General features: G+C 32.7%; 1 protein-coding gene across 3 annotated transcripts in view; it reads right to left on the bottom strand.

Annotated features, from left to right (window-relative positions):
* Positions 1-512: 512 nt before the first annotated feature.
* Efcab7 (EF-hand calcium binding domain 7) overlaps positions 513-24,642 on the bottom strand; it is a 45,914-nt gene continuing 21,784 nt past the window's right edge. For all 3 annotated transcript variants that reach the window (XM_021734833.3, XM_021734832.3, XM_021734837.3), the window contains 7 exons: positions 24,151-24,260; positions 21,712-21,869; positions 20,358-20,491; positions 13,033-13,181; positions 4,443-4,652; positions 2,381-2,488; positions 513-765 (listed from right to left, as the gene is read on the bottom strand). In XM_021734833.3, the coding sequence (XP_021590508.1) occupies positions 694-765; positions 2,381-2,488; positions 4,443-4,652; positions 13,033-13,181; positions 20,358-20,491; positions 21,712-21,869; positions 24,151-24,260 (941 nt within the window). In that variant the 3' untranslated portion in view covers positions 513-693. The remainder of the gene's footprint in view (positions 766-2,380; positions 2,489-4,442; positions 4,653-13,032; positions 13,182-20,357; positions 20,492-21,711; positions 21,870-24,150; positions 24,261-24,642) is intronic.

The raw sequence follows: 24,642 nt of genomic DNA, 5'->3' as shown, positions 1-24,642 counted from the left end.
TTTAAACTATGTACTAACATGTACTGGGTACAAAAATAATGTCTGTCATACGGTATTTGTATTTCAGAAGATAACATTTCCTGGCCAAGCACTTTGTTATTCATATTGCCATACAGTTTTTACTTGCTTAATATCATTTTTCATGTCATATACTGTGTCATTAAATATTAATAATATATATAATTCCTATTGTGTTAAAGCATATTTACTTAAAAGCAACAAGTAAATTATTTAAAAAATTAAATGCTAGAACAAAATATTCCTACTACTATTATTAGGTTCTCGATTCTTAACATAGAAACAAATTTCTCCAAATTTTGCCTTAATTTTTTTATGACTGGAAAATTAAATAGCTATTTTTATATTTATGGTTTAGCTTTATTATGAGTAAGATAATACAAAAGTACAGAATTCATTAAACTTTACTTTTAAAAAAATTGTATAAATTTTATTTACTCTTCATAAACAAACTGTGCTCAGATTTCCCACTAAATTAATAAAAAGACCACACATTAAAAACATTATTTATATTTTAATAATGAAGTATATAATGACATAATATATAAATGTATATAAATTAAATAGATTTTAATTAGGTACATCAGTTAAACCAAATAACATTTAGTTAATAAATAAATAAAAAGCTAAATCGAAAATAAGTCTTAGCTTGATAACACCAAGTGAAATTACCTACTAAATAAGGGAATATACACAACAATATAGCCATTCTTGATGTTCATTCAGAGGCATTACATGTTGACAAACCTGCATAAAAAAATATAGAAAACATTTAATTTTCTGTACTAATTTTCAATAGGACAATATTTCTATGCCTTATATAAAAATATCTCTGTGCCTTAATCCCAGAAGGCTGGGCAGGATGATCAGCTCACAAGTTTTGAGACTAGCCTGGGCAACACAGCAAGACAACACAAAAACAAAACCTATGCAGATAAAATTCAATAATATTTGTCTAAGATCTATCAGAAAAAAGTGTAAAAGCCTACCTAACAAAGTACTTGTTAGTCTATATGTGTGTAATATGGATGAAGATAGGTGGTGGAATATGGAATAAAAAATCCTTTCCTCACTAAGCATTTCTTCTTAAAATCTTTTTTTGGGGTGAGGGTACCAGGGATTAAACCCAGGGGCACTAGACCACTGAGCCATGTCCCCAGCCATATTTTGTGTTTTATTTAGAGACAGGGTCTCATTGAGTTGCTTAGCTGAGGCTGGCTGAATCTGGTGCTTTTTTTTTTTTTTTTTGCTGAGGCTGGCTATGAATTCAAAATTCTCCTGCCTCAGCCTCTCAAATGGCTGGGATTAAAGGCATGCACCACCACACCCAGCTCCTAAAATCTTAAATGGAGAAATATAAAAGATAATCTTTCTTTATGCGTTACCTTGAATCATTCTAGAATGTTTTAGAATTCCATGGATAGTATGGAGAAGAAAGGGTAAGAATAAACAATTATTTCTTTTGTTTCTTCACTAGAGCTTGGAAGTCTATTGATCTATCCTTGCCTTAGAATTCATGGCTAAATCAGAAACCCAGAATTCTGCTAATACCAGAACTATAGCTCATTCTTAGTCTTGATGTAGTGGCTTATCTAAAACTGAGAGGAATTTCTCTCTCAGGTAATCTCAGGAAATTTTAATGTAGATAAAAATATTTGAGGTTATTAAAATTCCTATTACTATCAATACTATCATTAATATTACTTTGCATTTTCCTATGAAAGGTTAATAATCTTGAGAACAGTTTGCTAATCTTGTTCCCAGAATGTGCTGTCCCCAACTGCCAAACTGCAGAATGTATTCCCTTACCCGGTTGCATGCAAACCGCCCACTCGCCCTGACCCATCAATGAACTTCCCTCCCTGCCCTCTCCAAGGAAAGTATATAAGCTCTGCTTAAACTGTTCTCCGGGCTCTTTGCTCTATTCAAATGAGCTCTGAGCCCCAGCATGCTGGACCCCCAATAAAACCCTTGCTGTTGCATGAGACAGTCTCTTGGTGGTCTCTTCCTCCGACGCTCGCCCGACCTTTACACCTATGCTCAAAAGTGCTTGCGTGTATATCATTTTATTTTTACATAACCTTGTGAAGTACCTAAAACTAGTGATATTATTTTAATTTTACCTTTAAGGAGACTGAAACAGACACAATACGTCAACTTCCCATAGCCATTCAACCAAATAGAGTTAATTAGAACCAAAGTCTTGTGTCTTTTGGATACAGAATGACACTGATGTGAATATTACACTTACAAAATAATTTTTCACTTCATCTCATATCTATATGTTTATTTATAGCATTAATAGCAAAAATCATTTTCAAGGAAATGAGACAAAAGCTTTGAGTAGAAAGTAATGCATTACCATTGTAGATTTTGGTGCCACTTCAACTGCAAACACGTTGAGTCCCCTGTTGTTTATGCAGTTTTTACTCAGCTCATTGTTGATGTGAATAATCACTTTATTATCTGACTATAAAAAATTCATAAGTTGTTAGTTTTTCCTTTAATAAATTACACACATATGTAAACTTCAGAATAAATCCTGAAATTTTGTTGTAATATAATATGGTCCATTACAAATTCATACAAACTAGCTCCACTGAATTTTGTATCCTCAGTCTTTCTAATCTGTCACCAACTATATCCTCTTTTCTTCTAAATGTGACTTGGATATTCACTTATCTTCATTCCTAGGCCATTATATATATTAAGGTCACATTATCTTATCCTTGGTTTATTACAATAATAGTCTATATTTCTTTTACTTCTAGTTTTTCTGCTTTTCATTCACTCTGATACTATCTTCAAATTAGTATGCCTGAAACATCCATTAAATTGTGTTACTTCCTCATTCACTCATTCAATAAACATATTTATTTAATATTAGCTCTGTGTTAGGCACGGTTATAGGTTCTAGGTACACTGATATAAAAGATCCAATTCCTGAGATAGTTCATAATCTAGGGAATACAAATAAAATAACAATACAAAACATTTTGCTAAGACATATAACAGGTATTCCTAAAGAACTACAGAAACACAGAAAATCAACATTAGCATAGACTAGGTTTCTAGGAAGACTTTATGGAAGAAGTGACAATTGAGTTAAGAAAAATAATAATGGCCTCTAGGCTGGATAGGAAACAAGATAAGGCAGAATGAAACTGATAAACAGAAGAGATGCAAGTCTCAAAATATTCTTCTGCTAAAGAGCCTGATCATTCCCTTATGATTGCTACAAAGTATTGTGTTAGACTATCTGGATTTATTTCTCAAGTCTTCTATTACTTAGCTATATAACCTTCTGCAAGTTACTTTATCTCCCTGTGCTTCAGGTTTCCGTGTGTAAAACAAGGATAGTACTTACCTCATAGGGTGTTGTGAGAAGTAAATGCCTTAATATATGTAAATACCTGGCACATGGTAGGCTCTAAAATGTATTATTAACCATATTCTGGTAAAGGAAGTTTATTTAAATTTTCTTGAGGTAAAAAAGTAGAGAGATATGCAATGGTGGATAATATCAGAACAGAGAGAATGGGATAAGATATTGATTCCCTTCCATAGTTTTAATCCTAATGAAACACAGAAGGCAGAAAATGAAATATGCTGGATCTTAGGAACTTAAGACTTTATGATCCATTTGAAGACTGAAATTTACTAGTTGGAGACCCTACCTTATTTCAAGTCCAAACTCCTCTATCTTGTTTTCATGATAATATATATATCTAGACCTACATATCAATGTTATTTTCCTTCCTAGTACTTCCAACAAAGCTGTCTGCTTCTACAAAGCAGCTATTCGCTTTTTCCTTTGTAATTCATACTGATTCTTCCCCATATTTCTCCTTACACTGTTTGCCTTGCTTCTATAGGTTGTCTCCTAGTGTATCTAAATTCTAGTCATCTACCAATGCTTAAATCCCACAGGACAGTCCCCCTCATCACAATATTTCTTAACTTCTACAGTCCAAACTAAAAATAGCTGAGATACACATAGAATAAAATTACTGTACATATAAACACTAGTATATAATTCACCATTTAATTATTCTCTGATCTCTTTCAAAAATACTAATTTTGTCTTTCTAGCTAGTCCATAAACTCCTTGAAAGCAGAGACCATGTTTTACATTTTCTGTAGACCCTAACAAACTAAACACTTTGTATTAGATTATGTTTTATCTTCATTGATTTCCAAATATTTTATTTTCCTATTTTAAAAGAGTGATCTCAAGTCTTTAAAAATCATAAGAATTATCATGGTCAATTCAATTTAAAAACCTCAAAAAAAGAATATTTGTCCATTATAAGCATTATTAATATAGTGGGATATTTAATTACCATGTCAAAAATAAAGTAAGACAGAAGATAACATTAGCAAAATTTGTAGCAAAACATGGAGAACCACCTCATAATTGATACCTTGTTTTCAATAACTGAGGTTATCCAGGTGTCACAATTATAAGTATGTATGATTATATTTTCATAGCCACCCATTACTTTGGTATCACCCTTGTTAAGGACAGATTTACAAATGGCCTTCTCAAGTTGCCCACTGCATCCCTCCATATGGACAGCTTTAATTCTTGGCTTGCATTTTTCTGCATAGACATCAATGACAAATGGACATGCCTGATAAGGAAGAAAAAGAAAATCTTGTTTTAGCCTTCTGCTAGAATTTAAAATAAATTAATTTATTTTTAATATATTTATCATATGATTTCAGAAGATGCATTAAACTTTCTAGCTTTCCTTCTGATAAACCTTGGAGAAAAATTTCAGTATTATGAATTGACAAAAAAGCATGAGATTCTAACTCTTTGGTAGCCTATTAACTGATATTGTTCATAGAAAAGAAAGGGAAAAGTTGAGCATGGTGGCATACGCCTATAATCCTAGTGATTTGAGAGGCTAGAGCAAGAAGATTACAAGTTCAAGGCCATCTTGGGCAATTTAGCAATTCCCGGTGTCAAATATAAAAGGGCTGGGGATGCAGGTGAGTGAAGAGTGCCCCAGGGTTCAATTCCCAGTACTGCAAAAACCAAACAAACAAAAAATATCACCCCTAGTAAAACAATAATACCTCCATTAAGCTACAATACTACCTACCCCACCATTTGGCTCAGTCCTAATAACATCTTATTTAATTGCCTTTTCTAATGTTAAGGATACAGAAAGAATTCATCAAGGGTTCTGAAGAGATTATTATGTTTACAACTGAATAGTGCATGGACATAGCATACTAAAAATATCTAAGGTATAAAAATACATTTACAATTCAAACATAGCCCAGAATACCTATAAAATATGATATCTAAAAATATTCTCTGCAATTGGAATTGAGTTTTTCTAGTGTCTACCTTTAGTTTTTACAATGTGCTGCCTACATTAGCCTACAATGTGCTGCATATATTAGCCTTTGTCTCTCTATCTAACCCAGTCTCCAGCTCTGCTATGTTCCAACTATACTGATCTTTCAGATCTTAGAACAAATGAAGCTCATTTGTATGTTAGGGACTTTGTACATAGTGTTTTCTCCGTTTGGCAGATTCTTCTCATATGTTTTCGTACGGGTACCTCATTCTCCTACTGGTTAAAGCTTAATAGCACTTCTGTAGAGAGATCTGCTCTGTTTTTCCAAGTTCCCTCACTTTCTCACTGTTTTCTTGTTCAGCTTCTGGCTTGGTTCTTTCAAAAACACTTTGGAGACAGTTGTGGTGGTGCATGCCTGTAATCTCAGCAGCTTGGGAGGCTGAGGCAGGGGAATCACAAGTTCAAAGCCAGCCTCCGCAATTTAGCCAAACCCTGTCTCTAAATAAAATATAAAAAAGGGTTGGGGGGCTGGGGATGTGGCTCAAGCGGTAGCGAGCTCGCCTGGCATGAGTGCGGCCCGGGTTTGATCCTCAGCACCACATACAAAACAAAAATATGTTGTGTCTGCCGATAACTAAAAAATAAATATTAAAATTCTCTCTCTTTCTCTTTAAAAGAAAAAAAGGGGGGGGTGGGGTGGGGACATGGCTCAGTGGTTAAAAACCCCTGGGTTCAGTCTCTGATGTAAAAAACCAAAAACTAACCAACCAAACAAAAAAACACTTTAGAAATTATTTTATTTTTCTTCTAATTATTCTCTTTCTTGGAACAAAAATTCTATGTGGGCAAAATTTTGAATATTTTACTCATTATCTCTTTCACAAATGAATCACATAGTAGATATTCAAAAAATATTGAAAAATGAATAAATTCACACATATCAATTATCTTTTGGGGGGTAATAAAAGATAAAATTTCAAGTTAATTTGATGAATAGCAACACAATTTTTTGTTATTATTATTATTATTTATAGCACTGGGGATTAAACCGAGGCAAGCACTATACCAATGAACTACATCTGCAACCTGTAAAAGATTTTAGTAACTCCAAACTTTGGATAATAAAGTCTCCCTTTTAAGAGAGACAGTAGGGGATAGGGGTGAGGTTCAGTGGTAAAGTGTACACTTAGCATACAAAAGGCCCTGAGTTTAATCCCTGGCACCAAATTAAAAACAAACAAACAAACCTGGGTTTATTAATCAGGCTTTTCCATTTATTCACTATGTGAGCTAGGGGAAATCAATTCACTTCTGTGAGGCTTAGTTTCTTCATTGGAAAAAAATAAAAAAATAAAAAGTATGTATTCTGCCAATGTTGTTGGAATAAAGTGATATGTATGAAAGTATTTTATGATGCAGAATTCCAAAAGAAAATATTATTTATAATATGGTAGCATTTTAGAGGGTTAATTTATTTTTTCAGTACTGAATATATTCTGATAATATTCTGCCATTTAAAAAGTCTTGGTTATCAATTTTATTCAACAAAGTAGCCAATATTTAAAGATTCACTGAAAGCAAAGCATTTTTAAAGATCTTTGTTAAAACATTTTCTCTATAATTTTAAATATAAAATATTATCACAACTAAAACAGCTGCTCTATATTTTTATTATTTTTTGTTTTTAACCTTGCTCTTTTATTTACTTATTCTCTTTTTAATTTTTTTTAGTTGCAGTTGAACACAATACCTTTATTTTATTTAGTTATTTATTTTTATATGTTGCTAAGAATCAAACCTAGTGCCTCGCATGTGATAGGCAAGCACTCTACTGCTGAGCTACAACTCCAGCTCCTACTTATTCTCTTAATTCTACTAAATTAAGATTGGAAGCATGCAACAAACAAGAAGACTAACTATGAGTTGTTAATTATAAAACTTTTAACAATATATAAATAATAAGGAAGATAGAGAATACTGTAATAATAAAATCTAGATTATAGGATGCTACTTAAATTTAGTACAATAGTTAGCTCTCAGTTACCTGTTAGTCAAAATAAAAGTGAAATAAAAATATGATATATAGCTCTTATAATCTAACATATGAAGTAATTTTTCCAAATTCTGAATTCCAAAAGAAATTTATACTATAAAATTCTTTTTATAAAAAAAAGAAATAGGGAAAAAAAGGAAAACTAAACATGTTACCTTTTGCTTATGAACACTCAATGAAAAAACAGCTTACAAGTTATGGTGCTGGGGGAAAAAAAAAGTATGATACTACAGGGGCAATGCCCTTGTAGCAAGACCAATAAAAAGGTTATGTTTTCTTTGACAGGGATTCTGCCTTTATGGGTTTATATAGGGAATTATATAATCTATAATTATATAATCTATAATTCTAAAATCTGAGTTGAAAATTTAATAAGAATAAAAAATGGTTGTGACTGTGGAGGGAAAGAATAAAAGACAAATTCAAAGTATATAGTAATTTGAAAGATTAAAACAAAATAATTGTACTTGTCTTGGTTTACTAAGACCAGTTAATAATAAGATTCTAACAATTCTAAATCCTTTCCTAAAACTTATGACTAGCAATTTGTTTATTCTTTCTTTGTAACACAATACCTCTAAATTTGAGAGAATCTATTTCCAGACAAGATTTATTACAGTTCCTACAGATGTTCAAATTATAGCTCACATAGACATTAGATTACTTACGTTATATGTGATTTGAGAAAATTACCAATGAAATCAGTATGGTTCCCAAATCACTATGGGCAAAAGACTTCAGATATATATTGATCCAACTAGAAGAGACTTTAAGATTACTGATTGTTTCTTTCTAGATTATCATAAATATTTCTTTTTTTGCAAACAGAAAAATGTAGGTTGAACACATGGAGGAATCATTGACTATCATAACCTATACATTAATTTAAGAGCCAAATAGCCTCCTTGTCTCAGAGCAATCACAAACATTAACTAAATCAGTCAGTCAAAACGTCTTGTATGAGTCAAAAAAGATCTCATACACAACCTTTAAATCCAGTGTGTCCACATGTATAAATCTCTGTCATTAGTGGAAACAAGCCCCATTTCTTTTTCTTTCTTTCTGGCATTTTGTTTTGTTTTGTGCTGGGGATTGAACACAGGGTCATGCAAAACACATGTTCTACCACTGAGCTATACACTCAGCCTAGTATGGAATTTTCCACTTGTGGTATCATGTCAGTCCATAAAAATGTTTCAGAGCCAAGTATGGTGGTGCATGCCAGCAACTGAGGAGGTTGAGGCAGGGAAATTCCAAGTTTGAAGTCAGACTGGATAACTTAGCCAGACCCTATGTCTCAGAATAAAAAAGATCTGGGGATACAGCTCATTGGTAGAGAGTCCAATACCAATACCCAAAACAAAAAGCAAAACAGATTAGTGGTGTTCAACCTATATATTATAATAAGTTATGTGAATGTGATCTCTCTAGCTAAAAAAAACTTTATTGTCCTATACTCACCCTTCTTGTGATGATATGAGATGATACAATACCTACTTGATAAGATAAAGTGAAATGAATGATATAAGTATTGTAACATAGCCTTAGGCTACTACATAAGGGTTAATTGAACACAAGCATTGTGATACAGGGACAATCCCTCTTTAACTAAAATGGCTACTAAATTATCCCCTTTTATAAACATGTATATGCTAGGCAAAGGGATAATTCACATCCCAGGAAAATACAGGACCTGGTAAGGTTTTATCACACTGCTCAGAATAGCATGCAGATTAACACTTAGGACGACAGATGACCATAGCTAACAAACCTCAGATAATGGGAGACTACTACAAACTCCTTTGGAAAAAAAACCTCCTGAAGATAGTGATCCCATCCATAGAGGTTACACCACTCTTAGTGGTTTTCAAGTTGCCTGCTTTTGGTTAACAATAATTACCACAGATAGCTTATGACCCATTTACATTATATAACCCAAGGGACCAACCAATGCTAATAGTGAGATTAGATTAATACTACAAGTAAAAAGATCTACAGTAATTTAAAGAGGTAAATACTAGTAATGGAACCACCATTTGATCCTTTTATCCCATCCTTGATATATATCCACAGGAGTTAAAACCAGCATACTATGGTGACACAGCCATATTAGTGTTCATAGCAGCACAATTCACAATAGCTAAGCTTTGGAACGAACTTAGATGCTCATCATTAGATGAATTAATAAATAAAAAGTGGTATATATTCACAATGGAATATTACTCAGACATAAAGAAGAATGACTTTATGACTTTTGCCGGGAAATGGATGGATCTGGAGACTATCATGCTAAGTGAAAGAAGCCAATCCCCCAAATTTCTAATGTTCTGCTATGTGGATGCTAACCCACAACAAGGTCAGGGGGAGAGAAGAACAAAAGTTCTTCTAGACAAAGGGGAATAAAAGGTAGGGAGGGAGAATAGGAAAATGAAAGATAATCTGACATAACCTTCCTATGTACATATATACCACAGTGAATCTCAACATTGGGTACATCCACATGACTGGGATCCTAATTAAAATAAGATATATTTCATGCTTATATAAATACCTCAAAATAGATTCTACTATCATATATAATTTAAAAGAATAAATAAAAATTTTAAAGAGAGGTAACTACAAAAGATTATACAAAGTAAACTCAATGAATCTTTAGTACTTGTTTCCCTGGCCACATTTAAAAAACCTGGGGTCATAATCTAGGAGTGTCCTCCAGTCGTTTCTTATAATATTTATATTTGTTTGTCTCAGAGTTTTTAAACGATTGACCAGAGTCTTAAGATGATTCTGCATAGTCACTATGCCAACAGATAATTCACACATAATAGGATAAAATCCCAATCAATGCACAAATTAAGTCAGATCTCCACATATAAAATCTTGCTAAAGAGTTTTAATCAGCAGCAGTTGGGTGAATCTTTGATAGTTTCTTCTACAGTTTTAGAAGGATATATATCAAAAGGGGAAACTGAAAATAAAAAATTCTCACAACTTCAGAAAAAAAATGATTATTCTGTTGTCTCAGTTAATATTAGCCATGAGAACTGTTGTTAACCTGTTTAATTAATCAGAAATAACGCTTACTTCAGTGAACACACTTTAATAAAGCAACCAGTGTTAGCTCCTCACTTTTTCAAGTCAGGCAGTCAGGGACAAATTCACACCAGCAAGCGCTAACCAATCAACAGTTTCACACAAGTAACCATATTTCCCCAGATGCTGTCAATTTAAAAGCTAGACAACCTCTGAATTTCACGTCTCCCCCAAAACTTAAGTTAAATAAAATATGCATTCTACTATGTGGAGCAACTGTGTGCCTACATAGAAATCCCTTATAGTAAGCAATAAATATAGCTTTGTCTTTTTATTTCAGTTATTGAGTGGCGATAACATTTTTTTATACTCTCCAATGTATGTAATTTTCTTGCCTTTTAAATTTTAAACAATGTAAATATATTACCTATTCGATATATAAAATTTAAATTAAAAATTTTAGAACTGGGGTTGTGGCTCAGTGGTAGAGTGCTTGCTTAGCATATGTGAAGCCCTGGGTTCGATTCTCAGCACCGCATATAAGTAAATAAAATAAGGGTCTATTGAGAATTAAAAAATATTTAAACAAAAAAATTTATCTAATAAATCTTTAATGTCTATAATTTCAAAGGTAAATTACATTAATAAATGCTTTTATAAATTTTAAATTGCTCAATTTCTCTATTAGATAAAAGTATGTGTAGCAGAATCAATATTGTTCATAGATTAGATACTGATCTTGAAAGGCTAATAAAATAGGTACTTGTCACTCCGTTTTTCTGTATGCTTAACAAAACACTGTTGAAATCTTGAGAACTGTTTGCTAATCTTGTTTCCAGAATGTGCTGTCCCCAACTGCCAAACTGCAGAATGCACTCCCTCACTCGGTTGCAGGCAAACCGCCCACTCGCCCTGACCCTTCAATGAACTTCCCTCCCTGCCCTCTCCAAGAAAAGTATATAAGCTCTGCTTAAGCTGTTCTCAGGGCTCTCTCTCTCTGCTCTATTCAAGTGAGCTCTGAGCCCCAGCATGCTGGTCCCCCAATAAACCCCTTGCTGTTGCATGAGACAGTCTCTTGGTGGACTCTTCCTCCGACGCTTGCCCGACCTTTACAATCATATACTATGGTTAAAATGCCAGACTAAATGAATGTTAGATTAAGGTAATGTATAAGGGTTAAGGCTGTAGCTCAGTGGTCAAGTTCTTGCCTAGCATATGAGAAGCCCTGGGTTGAACCCCAGCACTGGAGGAAAAAAAAATTAAAGTAGGATATAGAGTTACTGTTACTGTTTGTCTCCTATTACTAAAAATGGCAAAACAAAACAAAACAAAACAAAAAACTCCAAATAAAAAATAACAACAAAACCCCTAGGAAACAGGCTTATAAGTGATGTTGAATGATGTCAAAACTAGGAATTAAATCAAAGTTTCAATGTACCTAAAATTTTAAATTTGTCAATATTAGTCTTGCCCTCTAGATTCACATATGGAAAAGAACTATTTTTTTATTTTAAGAGTATAAACAAATGTATTGCTGCCTAATATGGCCTGAAACTGAAACTCTTAAATTCTGTATTTTAAATCTAATGCAGATAGAACTCAAGAAGGAAGGCTTAATTTTTGTTACTCCTCAGGTTTATTGTCTTATTCAACTTTTATACTTATCATGTTATTAATAATGATGATCACAGCTGATAATATAACATATTTAGTGCTTTATATGAGCCAGTAACTGTTGAGAGCCACAGCCAAAGGGGCCCCAGCAAACTTCCAGCTGCCAGCAAGCTTCAGACTGCCCCAGCAACATCTAGCTGATTGGCTCCTCTGCGGTGATGTTCATTGGGCTGTTTCCCTGCCCTTCAGACTGCCAGCTGATGATTGGCTCACAGCTGCCCCAGCAACATCTAGCTGATTGGCTCCTCCACGGAGCTGCTCATTGGGTGACTTCTTTGGCTCTGCCCACGCAACCCAGCCAATTGGCCTCAAGAGGAGGAGGATTGTGGGAGGAAAAGGCTGGTGTGGGGGAGAGAGGCTTGTGGAAGCCGGTGGTGGCAGTTGGGCTCTGAGGGTTTTTCCCTGGAGCTGTTTTGTTTGGCGTTTGTAGTTCTAAAAATAAAGTTAGTTTCTTTTTGACAAGTGGCTCCTGATTTGTGCCAAGCCAGACTTCGGCAAGTAACAGTTCCAGGTGTTTTACAAATATTAACCCAAGTACCATTTATAAAAAGATCAGAATTCCAAGTTCTTCGATAGACACATTCTCCTTATTCTAAGCCTTTATTCTGTTAAAGCAGAGTTTTGCTATATAAAAGAGACTTTAGCAACTCAAATAGCCATCTCCAATTAAAGAGTGTATATTTTTAATTACTAATTTTTTTCTACATATCATGCTCAAAACTCTTGTGTTTCTGAATTATTTAACTGTTTACAGTAACTAAAATTCAGGCAAGAATGAAACTAGGAGAAACATACTGCTATACCTATGATTCACTCATATGCAACTAAAATTCAAGGATTTCAGTGACCAATTCAAAAGTTGTGTGTCAGGAAAAAGTTCAAGGGGTAAAATATTATGAACACTTAAACCTATTAGCAAAACTTTTAAGAATGCTTTACCTCTGTCAACTCGAGAGCTTTATTGTAGCCCATTGAGTGTAGAGTTACCCAAAGATCACGAGGATCTCCTTCTTGTTCATTGGCCTCCATTAGATTCAAATCCATAAATCCCTGTCTTGTTAGTTCATTCTTCCTTGTATCAAAATTCTCTGTTAAAACAACCAAAAATATTTTCTTACATAATTCAAAAATTCATATATTTAATAATATGTCTATATTATTCTTCATTAATGCTTATCTTAAAGGTGATCTTAGGAATCTGTAAGCAGTCTACAAGTAGAATGTTTGAAAACATGCTTTAGGAGCTAACCTTCTATCTTCCTGTGACTCAGAATTGGTACTATCATGGAACATGATTTTTTTCAACAAATTCTGAAATTATAAATACTGCAAATGTATTCTAAAATTAGAAAAAAAATGTAACTTTTCTGGATAAATTCCAAATTACCTATTTACAGTTCCTACTGATAGTTAAAAATCAAAATGTTTCATGTATATTTTCCTCTTAAGCCTAGCAGAACTTAAAGGAATTTGATATAAGATCGTCCAAACTACTAGGGTTTAAAAAAGTGATATGTGCATAGTGCCAGACTTAAGGAAATTACTATATTCCTAATTCATCTAATTTTAAGTGAATTTTCACTTGGCCATTGTAAGACTATTAGATAAAGGGGAACTCATTTTCCTATGCAAGTATGCCCATTTTAACATTATTTCTTAGAAAACTAAATTTACCTGTAAGTATCTAGATATGTTTAATTTTTGAATTTGTCTATAATATGTTTATTTGTCTCTGTCATATTTATCCTCAAATGTGTCTTTGGATAATAAATAGCCATTTATGAATTTTATTTTGATGACTGTCCTATGATAAGTAAGAGTGAATTTCCTAACTCCCATCTGTAATATCCTCAAAGGAAATGGGTTTTCTTGTTTGATATAATGTCTCTTTTGTATGCATTATTGTGAACAGAGAAATACCCTGTCTGAAACAGGTTGACTGTTTAATAGTTAAAAATGTTTAGAGGTAAAAGTGACTTATACCTTTGCAAGGAAAAAAATATGAAATTAAATCATGGAGAGAAATGGTAGCTATGAAGAGGAATGTTGGAGCTATTATGTGGTAACAGATGAAAAAAGTTAATATTTGATATGTAATACAAAAAATTTTTACTTTAAAAAAGTGGGTCTTGATACTATAGAGATTCATAATGACTAATAAACTTTTGAAACTTAAAGTTCCTAATACTTAACAATGTTTAAAAGGTGTATCAACACCTGACTCTAAGACTTCCTATAAAACTATAGTAATTAAGACAGTGTGGTACTACTGGTGGAAGAAAGAATTGACAAATAACTCAATGGAACAGAATAGAAGACCTAAAATACACTCAAACAACTAATATTTGACAAAGGAGCAAAGACAATTCAATAAAGAAAATAAAGTATTCTCAACAGTGGTACTGAAACAACTGAACATCCACATGCAAAAATAAATAAATCTAGACACAGGCCTTACATGTTTCACAAAAATTAACTGTAATGGCTCAAAGACTTAAATGTAAAACATAAAACTGTAAAACTTCCAGAAGATAATATAGCAGAAAATCCAGACAATTTTGGGTTTGCTGATGGGGTTTTAGGTGGTACATCAAAAGCATACAAACTGCTGGGCATGGACGTGCATGCCTGTAATCCCAGTGGCTCGGGAGGCTGAGGCAGGAGGATTGCAAGATCAAAGACAGCCTCAGCAAAAAGCAAGGCACTGAAGCAACTCAGTGAGACCCTGTCTCTAAATAAAATACAAAATAGGGCTGGGGATATGGCTCAGTGGTCGAGTGCCCTTGAGTTCAATCCCCAGTACCCCCTCCCAAAAAAAGCACACAAACCAAAAGCATAATCCATGAAAAAATAAAAATTCTTAAGTGGGACTTCATTAAAATGAAGTCTATTATTAATATAGTCAAAATGATCATACTACCAAAAGCAATATACACATTTAATGCAATCCCTATTAAATTACCAATGAAATTCTTCACAGAACTAGAAAACAACAGTCCTAAATTCATTTGGAAAAATAAGAGAACCAGAAAAGCCAAAGCAATTCTGAACAAGAAAACTAATGCAGGAGGCATCACAATACCTGATCTTAAATTATACTACAGAGCTATAATAGCAAAAACAGCATGGTATTAGCATCAAAATAGATATGAAGGCCAATGGAATAGAAGACACAGAGACAAACCCAAATTGTTACAGTCACCGATATTTGACAGATACCAAAAATATAAAGACAGTCTTTTTAATAAATGATACTGGGGGAACTTGATATCCATATGTAGAAGAATTAATTTAGATCCCTATCTTTTACCCTATACAAAAGTCAAATAAAAAACGGATCAAAGACTTAGAAATTAGACCAGAATACTTGCAACTGCTAAAAGAAAACAGGATCCAACACACTTATCATAAAGGTGCAGGCACTGACTTCTTCAATAAGACCCCTAAAGCTCAAGAAATAAAACCAAGAATCAATAAGTGGGATTCCATTACATTTAAAAGCTTCTGCACTGCAAAGGAAAAAATTAAGAACATGAAGTGAGAGTTTATGGAATGGGAGAATTTTGCCAGCTACTCCTCTGACAGGGGATTATATAAATAAAATATATAAATCACTCAAAAAACTCAATGCCAAAAAAGCCAACAGCCCAATCAATAAATGGGCAAAGTACTAAACAGAAATTCCTCAAAAGGAGAAACACAAATGGCCAAAAAATGTATGAAAAAATGTTCAGTATCTCTAGCAATTATGGAAATGCAAATCAATGAAAACTGCATTAAGATTTCATCTCACTCTAGTCAGAATGGTAATTATCAAGAACATGAATATGGGGCTGGGATTGGGGCTCAGGCTCAGCGGTAGCACACTTGCCTGGCATGTGTGAGGCACTGGGTTTGATTCTCAACATCACATATAAATAAATAAAGGTCTATCAACAACAACAAAAAAAAAAACCATGAATAATAAATAAGTGTTGGCAAGGATGTGAGGGTAAAGGTGCACTCTTAAATTGTCGGTGGTCTGCAAATTAGTACAACTGCTCTAGAAAGCAGTGTGGAGATTCCTTAAAAAACTAGAAATGGAACTACCTTATGACCCAGCTATCCGACTCCTCCATACTTATCCAAAAGATCTCAAATCAGCACATTAAAGCCATGCAGCCACCTCAACATTTATAGCAACACAATTCACAATGGCCAAATTATGGAATCAACTCAGATGCCTTTCAGTAGCTGAATGGATAAAGAAAATGTGCTCTCTCTCTCTCATATATATATATATATATATATATATATATATATATATATATATATATATATATATATATATACACACACACACATACACACACAATGGAGTTTTACTCAGTCACAAAGAATGAAATAATAGCATTTTCTGGTAAGTAGATAGGAATGGAGAAAACCATGCTAAGTAAAATAAACCAGACTCAGAAAATCAAGGATCAAATGTCTTCTCTCATATGTGGAAGCTAGAGCAAAACAAAGAAAAAACGGTGGATGGAGAGGGCGATTGGACATCATAAAGATACAGGGAAGAATGTGGAATAGAAGGAGAACAAAAGAGGGAGGAAGGAAGGGAAAGGGGAAGATAAAGGGAGTGAATTTAACAAAATCATGTTATATCAATATATAAAGGTACCAAAGGAAATTTCACCTTTATGTGTATATAGAAGAAAGGAAGTTTAGTACGGTGTAGAGGAGAGAAAAAATGGGGAGAGAAGAGGGAAGGAAAAAAAATATGGGGAAAGAGAAAACAAATTCTTTGCACGTATGATTTTGTCAAAATGAACCCCATTACTATATATAATTATGATGCTCTAATTAAAAAAAAAAGTCTGCTTTCAGAAAGACACTGTTAAAAGAATTAAAATACAAAGCACTGACCAGGAGAAAACATTTGCCAAATACACATCCAGATAAAGTGTATGGGCCAGGCTACATGGGCAATGACAAAACAGACTCAATTTCACTCTGAGACTTCATATCATGTAAGAAGCCTCGCCTCTGTACCTATTAATAGTCACCTAGCATAGCATACTTGGCAACACAAAATAGCAATTCTTATACAATGTAAAATTGTTCTCTTTGCTTTCCATTTTTCTTGGGCAATGTACCTTGTCAGAGATTGATTGTCCAGACTTTAGCAACCATTCTCTAACTTGTACTCAATTAGGGTCATTTTGACCCACTTCCCTTTAGCTTGCTTGCTGCTATGCCAACCTGGAAAGTCCCATGGGAAATACCATTTTACCCATTGCATTGTCTTGCTAACTGCCCAATTCAGCTTCTACACCTGCTTGCTTACAGCTATGTCAACCCGGATGTGGTTTTTGCAGTTTTTGCCTTTAAATGTCCTAAATGCTCAGGCTCAGGACTGTTCCTTTCAGAGACAGTTATGAATCCTTCAGGGAGCAGTAGCAGCTGGCTAAATAAAGACTCTTTAATTTGGACAAAACTGGGATTTTGTGTATTTTCTGAGACCTGCCACACAACAAAAGTACTTGTATTCAAAATACACAAAGAACTCTTCAAATTCAATAATAAGAAAACAAATATCCCAATTAAACAATGGGCAAAAAGATCTAAACAGATATTTCACCAAAGAAGATACATAGATGGCAAATAAATAAACAAAAAGAATGTTCAACATTATATGTTATTAGAGAACTGCAAATTAAAACAATAGTAAGATATAACTTATATGTGAATGACCCAAATCTGGAAAACTAACAATAACAAATGCTAATGAGAAGGTGGTACGACAGGAATTTTAATTCATTTTTGGTGGGAATGCAAAACTGGTACCAGACACTTTGTAAGACAGGCAGTTCTTTCAAAGTTAAACATGGTCTCGTGATACAATTTAGCAATCACTAAATTAAAATGAATTTAAATGAGTTGAAAACCTCTCTGCACAAAAAACTGCACACAAGTTTTGTTGCAGTTGTACTCATAATTTCTAAAAACTGGAAGCCATCAAGATGTTCCTCTATAAATGAGTGGATAGATACAAACTGTGGTGCATTTATACAATAGAAATTATTTAGCAAAAAGAAAAATGAGTTATAAAACCATGAAAAGATCTGAAGGAATTTTAAATGCACATTGTTAAAAGTGAAAGAAGTCACTCAGAAAAGTGTACATACTGTGTGGATCCAATATGTGATACTCTGGAAGAGGCAAATTACATGAGTGGTTGCCAGAAGTATGGGGGACAGATAGTAGGTAAATAGATGGAGCTCAGGGAAATTTTAGGGCAGTAACACTATTCTGTAGAATACTGTAATGGCAGATACATGACATATTTATAAAAACCCACACAAGAGTGAACCCTTTTATAAACTGTAAACTTGTAGTTAATAATAATATATCCATATTGGCTCATTAATTAAAACAAATGTACCATAGTAATTGAAGATGTTAATAATAAGGGAAACTTGGTGAGGATGGATAGGGAACAGATATATGGGAGAGCTCTATATTTCCTACTCAATTTTTCTGTAAATCTAAAACTGCTCTAACAAAATAACAGACTATGAACAAAATAAAAGTGAAGCTACCTTTAAGTCTAAAAAAAATTAATTAAGATAATCTTAGTTTAGCATGTTGGTGCATGCATACCTATATCTCGGCTATTCAGGAGGCTAAGGCATTACAGTCCCAAGTTTAAGGCAGCCCCAACAACAAAATGAAATCCCATCTCAAAAAAAAGATTATCTTACAGCTAAATAACATTTTTATTATCAAGGGGAAAAATGATTGAAATAATATTACATGCGATGATGAAGGTAAACATTTCAGAAAATAAAAAGCTCACATTAGTTTACAGTATTATTAATGTCAGTGAAGGAGATATTCCCCTCAAATCCTTTTCTCCCATCTGGTACTGGGGATTGAACCCAGGACCATATGCATGCTAGGCAAATACTCTATCACTGAGCTACATTCCCAGACCTCCCCAATCATTTTAAGTTAATCATTTTTGGAACTTTTTGATAGCAGGAAGCTTAAGGTTCTGAAGTCTGACTGCTTAGCTATAAAACCCAACTGTGAAACTTTCTTGCTGTGTGACTTTGGCCAAGCTATTCAGTCTCTTTGATTCTATTTCCTTATTTGTAATGTAAGAATAAAATACCACTGCCTCACAGAATTGATATGTAGAATTGCTCAGATCAGAACCTGATAAATGAAAAGTTCTCAAAAAATATAAATTTTCACACTGCCAATTTAATTAAACTATTAGACTAGAATTTTATTTATCAACAATTTCACCATAAGAAAAACCTAATTATGATTCACTCTTATGGAATGTGCTTTGTTGCCAACAAATTGAGATTATATCATTAAAGTTATGATAATTATACCTTCTTAAAGATAACACTATTATGTATATTATCAAACTTAGTCAAAGTTTAATATTATAAATCAACATATATATTTGTTATCATTGGCTAATTTAACTTGGCTATTTTTACCTAAAAAGTTGTACAATATAAAATTTTTATATTAATGATATAATATTTCTACCCTACTTGCTGTTTAGATAAATAGACTCCAACCTGGCTCACCGACTCACCCAAGCTTAAACAATTTTGAGAAGCATATATTACTATCCCAGGGACAGCATATGCTGCATTCTGGTCTCCTCATACTTCTTGTTCTGTAATCTATATATGGATATGGCTTTGTTGTTCCCCTTTAAACTTGATTTAAATACTCAGGTCCTACTTCATCCCAGACTCATCTTAAGTGGCAAATGACTTTGTCTCATTTTAAATTATGTTTTCTGTCCATCTTGGCATTTGGGGCTTCAATATGGAAATTTTTAATTCAACTCAAATACAAAAAAATACCATTAAGAAATTTTTTAAATATATAAACAACTTTCAGGACCTCTTAATTTTTTTAACTCCAGTTTATTAACTCTCTGCTGCCCTCTCCTGGGCACAGGGAATGGCTCAGTGGTATCAAGAACTAGGACAGTTTTTTTCATCTTTAAGCCTCAGAATAGGTTAAAAGATGAAATTACAATTAAGTAATTCACATTTTCTTTTAACTTAAGTATCACATCATCAGTTTAAGAAAAATAAACCTTTAAGTTTTATAATCTACATGTAATGCTACTATTTTTAAATCATCCTAAATGCTATCATAATATTCCATGGAGAAGTTTGGCTTCTTCTTAGGAATAAAAGAATGTTATATATTTTTCTACATATCATTAGAAAAAGAGAAGTGCCTACCTTTGCAGATAGCCCAAGCATCTTCATCACATTTCTCACCACTTGTTCTCAATTCAAAAAAATTATATTCTTCAAGACTAAGAAGACCATTTCCATCTAAATCAATTACTTCAAATATGTCTAATAAAGTTGACCTAAAATTATAAAAATAGAAAATGAATTCTTGTCTTTAAGACAACTAGACTAAGGAAGGTTGCTATGAGGAAAATATTCAAAGGAAGTAACTTTTGTGAACTATTCTGTATCCAAGTGCATTCTGGGCTCAGTCTAGTAATAAATGATATAAACAAACTTCTAAAGCAATCATAGTATCTTAATACAGAGTAGAAACTTAATAAATACTAGTAATTTCCTTTTTTTCCCTCCTTTTCCTCTCTGCCTATGGGCAAATCTTAACATGGATAATCAGGGTAAAGGAGAATTACCTAAGTTTTGGATTCCATATTTGACAGTTATCAAAATCAAGAATCCAACTATCAGGATCTATTTCTAAAGGCAGTGTCTAGTGGGAGTGATGTTAGTAGATGTGTAACTAATGTTGACTTGTCAAAAGTTTGGAACCCAGAAATTAATGATAATCTCAGATTTTTGAATGGATGGACACTTTCAGTTGCGTAGTGGAATAAGTTCTTTTAAAAATATATATTCATGGTTCATAACATCATACACACATATTGTAGAATGATTAAATCAGACTAAATAATATAGCAGTTATTTCAAATATTCTTTGTGGTGAGAATATTTATAACCTACTATTTAAACAATTTTCATGTTTACAGTACATTGTTGTAAACTATAGTCACCAGTTATGCAACAGATATTCTTTTATTATTATTCCTCCTGCCTAAATGAAATTTTGTATCCTTCAATCAACATCTCCCAATCATCCCACTATACCTAGACCCTGGTAACTATCATTCTATTATTTGCTTATATGAGTTTGACTGTTTTAGATTCTATATGTAAGTAATATCATGAGGTATCTGTCTTTGTGAACCTGCTTTATTTCTTTAGCATAATAATTTCCAGGTTCATCTACATTTTCACAAGAATTGAGTTACTAAATTAAAATACAAGGATGGGATGGGAGCTAAACAAAGGAAAGGTAGAAAGACAGGCTACTGGTCTAGATGTTAGAGTTTAAATCTTTTTTTTAACTGTACTGGGAATTGAACCCAGTGGTGCTCTACCTTTGAGTTACATTCCCAGCCCTTTTTATTTTATTTTTGAGACAGTATCTTGTTAAACTGAGAAGCCGACCTTGAACTTCAATCTTTCTACCTCAACCTGGATTACAGGCATGTGCCATTGAGCCCAGCTGCTCCAGTTTAAACTTAAAAAAACAAAAATTTACCTAAATTCCTCTGTAAGAAATAATTCTCCTGTTTCATCTCTATACACAAGTTGGGCTTCTTCTGTTATTGGTTTTCTTTCTTTCTTTAGCCTACAGCCAGTTGTAGAAGGAATTAACCAGTAAATTCCAGGTCCTAGTTCACCAGTCCATCCAAACACCTTTTCTCAAAAGAATTAAACAAAACAACATGAGTCTTGATGACTTTTAATTTTCTTCTGAAAGGGAAGCATTATAAATTATTTTTAAAATCAATGTTCACCTATTCTATTATAGTTCTATAAATCTTTCACAGGCTTCAAATTATTTTCTTAATAGTAATCCAAGTACAAGACTGTTGGATTTAGTTCTTTATATATGTTAAAAATTGCCTAAAACTATAATAGATAGAAGTTGTATATCTTCTAAATCTTCCCCAGTAATCTTCAAATATGTTTATAATGAAAATGTCTTCAAAGAGAAAAAAGACTAATCTTAGGATAATTTTTTAATGCAAACACTGAGCTCCTTTGAGAAAAGTAAAATTTCCAGATTATGGTTTCCTGCTAGGATTGAAATATAAATATATAATATGTAAACCAGATTCCAAAGACACAAAATAAAAATTTTTTAAATTTAAATAGTCCATTATTTGTATGAATTAAACATTTTTGTAAAAGCCCAATTACGTAGTGGTATTTTACTACTTATGTAACATATACTATTAAAAGCAGATGCAGAATCCCAGATAATCCTGCCTTATATAAAACTATATTTCTATCAAATATTAGATATTTATAATGTAGTATCAAGACATTTGTATAGGAAAACATTTTAGTTTCCTATAAAAGAAAGCAAATAGTATTCCTCTCTATACCTCCTAAGAGCTTTCTGGAACCTAAACATTTCATATAAACAAGGTTCATCTGTCAAATATATTAAACCTATGTATTTTCTAATTATGTATAAGAGCTAAACACAATTATTTGCCCTTTAATATGGACTAGCCCAGAGGAATCCTGTCAGGTATTGTGTCCAAAAATTCATTTCAAAACCCAGGCATAGTTTAGTTCATCCTGGAGTTTCACACTCAAAATACAGTGTTATTTCTGCCCCGACTTGTAAGGGGAACCATAATCCTTAGGTCACCATGTCCTACTTTGATACAAGATACAATCAATATAACTGAAGGTCATTTTGAAGACTATACATTTACCAATCCATCTTTTGGAAAACATAATCTTTTAGATTGTCCAGGTGTGGACTTACATACAAGACTTTAAAAAAAAATATTTTGCCGCTTACTAACATATGAATGGCAAATAGAAAGTTTTTCATGGGCACCAAACTCTTCTTAAATAATTTGAAACTAAAAATACAGATTAAAAAGTCATTTGTAAATGACATATTACCAATACACAAAAGTCTATACACTAAAGTGGTAAATAGAAACTCTTTCAAAAAACTTTATTATGGCCTTGCTACCACTAATTTTTTTTAAACACATACAATCTCATGAGAAAGCAATTTCATCCATAACAAAATGGGAAAAGCCATTGTTTTAGGTGATGCTTTATCTTGAACTTTAACATTGTAGTCAGTTCTGAAGAAGAGTCAAAACATTAACTTCTGCCATTTTATTTTTTTCTTGCCTATAACTATTCTTGTCTGTTAGGAAGCCTACAATAAAGACTTTTATATAACATTCCATCAGGGGAATGTTTGTCTGTTGTTGGGCCTATATAAAGATTAAATATGATATTGCAGTAAGCCCTTGAATAGTATTATTTCTGTTGGTTGTGTAGCAGATGTATTTTGTCGACCTCATAAAATAAACAGTCACATTTATGTATCTACTTCACATATTTGGCCTTTGAGTAAATATATAATTAGAAAATATAAGAACAACTCCAAGGGTATCATATAAAAACATTTAAAAGCATTTCTTCACATCAGTCAATTTTTGAGTCTATAATATAGACTCTATGAGTCAAGCCTGAGGATAGAAATCTCTTTCTCTTTTGCAGTACTAGTATAAGTAAGACAAACATTTAGAGCAACTTTTCCAAATTTTGGAATTGCTTGTATTTGGGAGAGGGGCATCTACTGGTATCAATCTTTTTTATTAAGCATAACAAAAAAAATGTTCACATGTGAGGCATAGGGCATTTAGAAAAGAGGAAAATAAAATATGATTTCAAACAACTTACAAGTAATGAAGACAAACCTGCCAATTAATCCTCAATACTTAAAAATCTCAGTAAACAAGAAAATGTCCTTCACAATTAATAAAACATATATATATGTATATAAATACATATATATATCTACTTATTTAAGTGCTGTATAACTTAATTGGTAGAATATAAATTAAAAAAAATAAATACAGAAAAATGATAATTTTCCCTAAACTTGAGTTAATACTATATTTTAAAATTAAAATTAGAAAATAAATATGTATACTTCTCTATTTCGTTGTTCAGTAAAACACACGAGCTGTAGATTTGATTGACTTTCACTTTCCTTAAGAATATATAAGGCAGTATCAACTGATGACCAAGGGGATAGTTTTCCTACAAACAAAAATATCCAAACACATTAAAATAAATAATCACTTTTTGCTCTTTTCCTATTTAAAAAAGAAACTGTTAGGTTATTTCCCCCTTGGAGTTTTTAAAAAGAAATACACATTCCATTTTATATGCAAACATCTTAACATTTGCAATAAGCCATATACTACATATAGTGACCTATGAAGACATTCTCTATATACTCACTTTCTAAAAATCCTAACTTTTCTTGAACTCCCCAAAGCTCAAGCTGCAGAGTAACCAAGATACCCAAAATCAAAGAAATGCAGACCTTTTCTGGAAGAGATGGGATTAGCACTGGCTTACCTGTGCTAGGTCCCAAGTAAAAGAAACCTTCTATGTATTCACAACCCCAAAATTAAAA

The sequence above is a fragment of the Ictidomys tridecemlineatus genome, chromosome 11, assembly GCF_052094955.1.
Source record: "Ictidomys tridecemlineatus isolate mIctTri1 chromosome 11, mIctTri1.hap1, whole genome shotgun sequence".
Classification (NCBI taxonomy): Eukaryota; Metazoa; Chordata; class Mammalia; order Rodentia; family Sciuridae; genus Ictidomys; species Ictidomys tridecemlineatus.
Note: the sequence above shows the minus strand (reverse complement) of the source record. Positions and strands in the feature narration are given on the sequence as shown.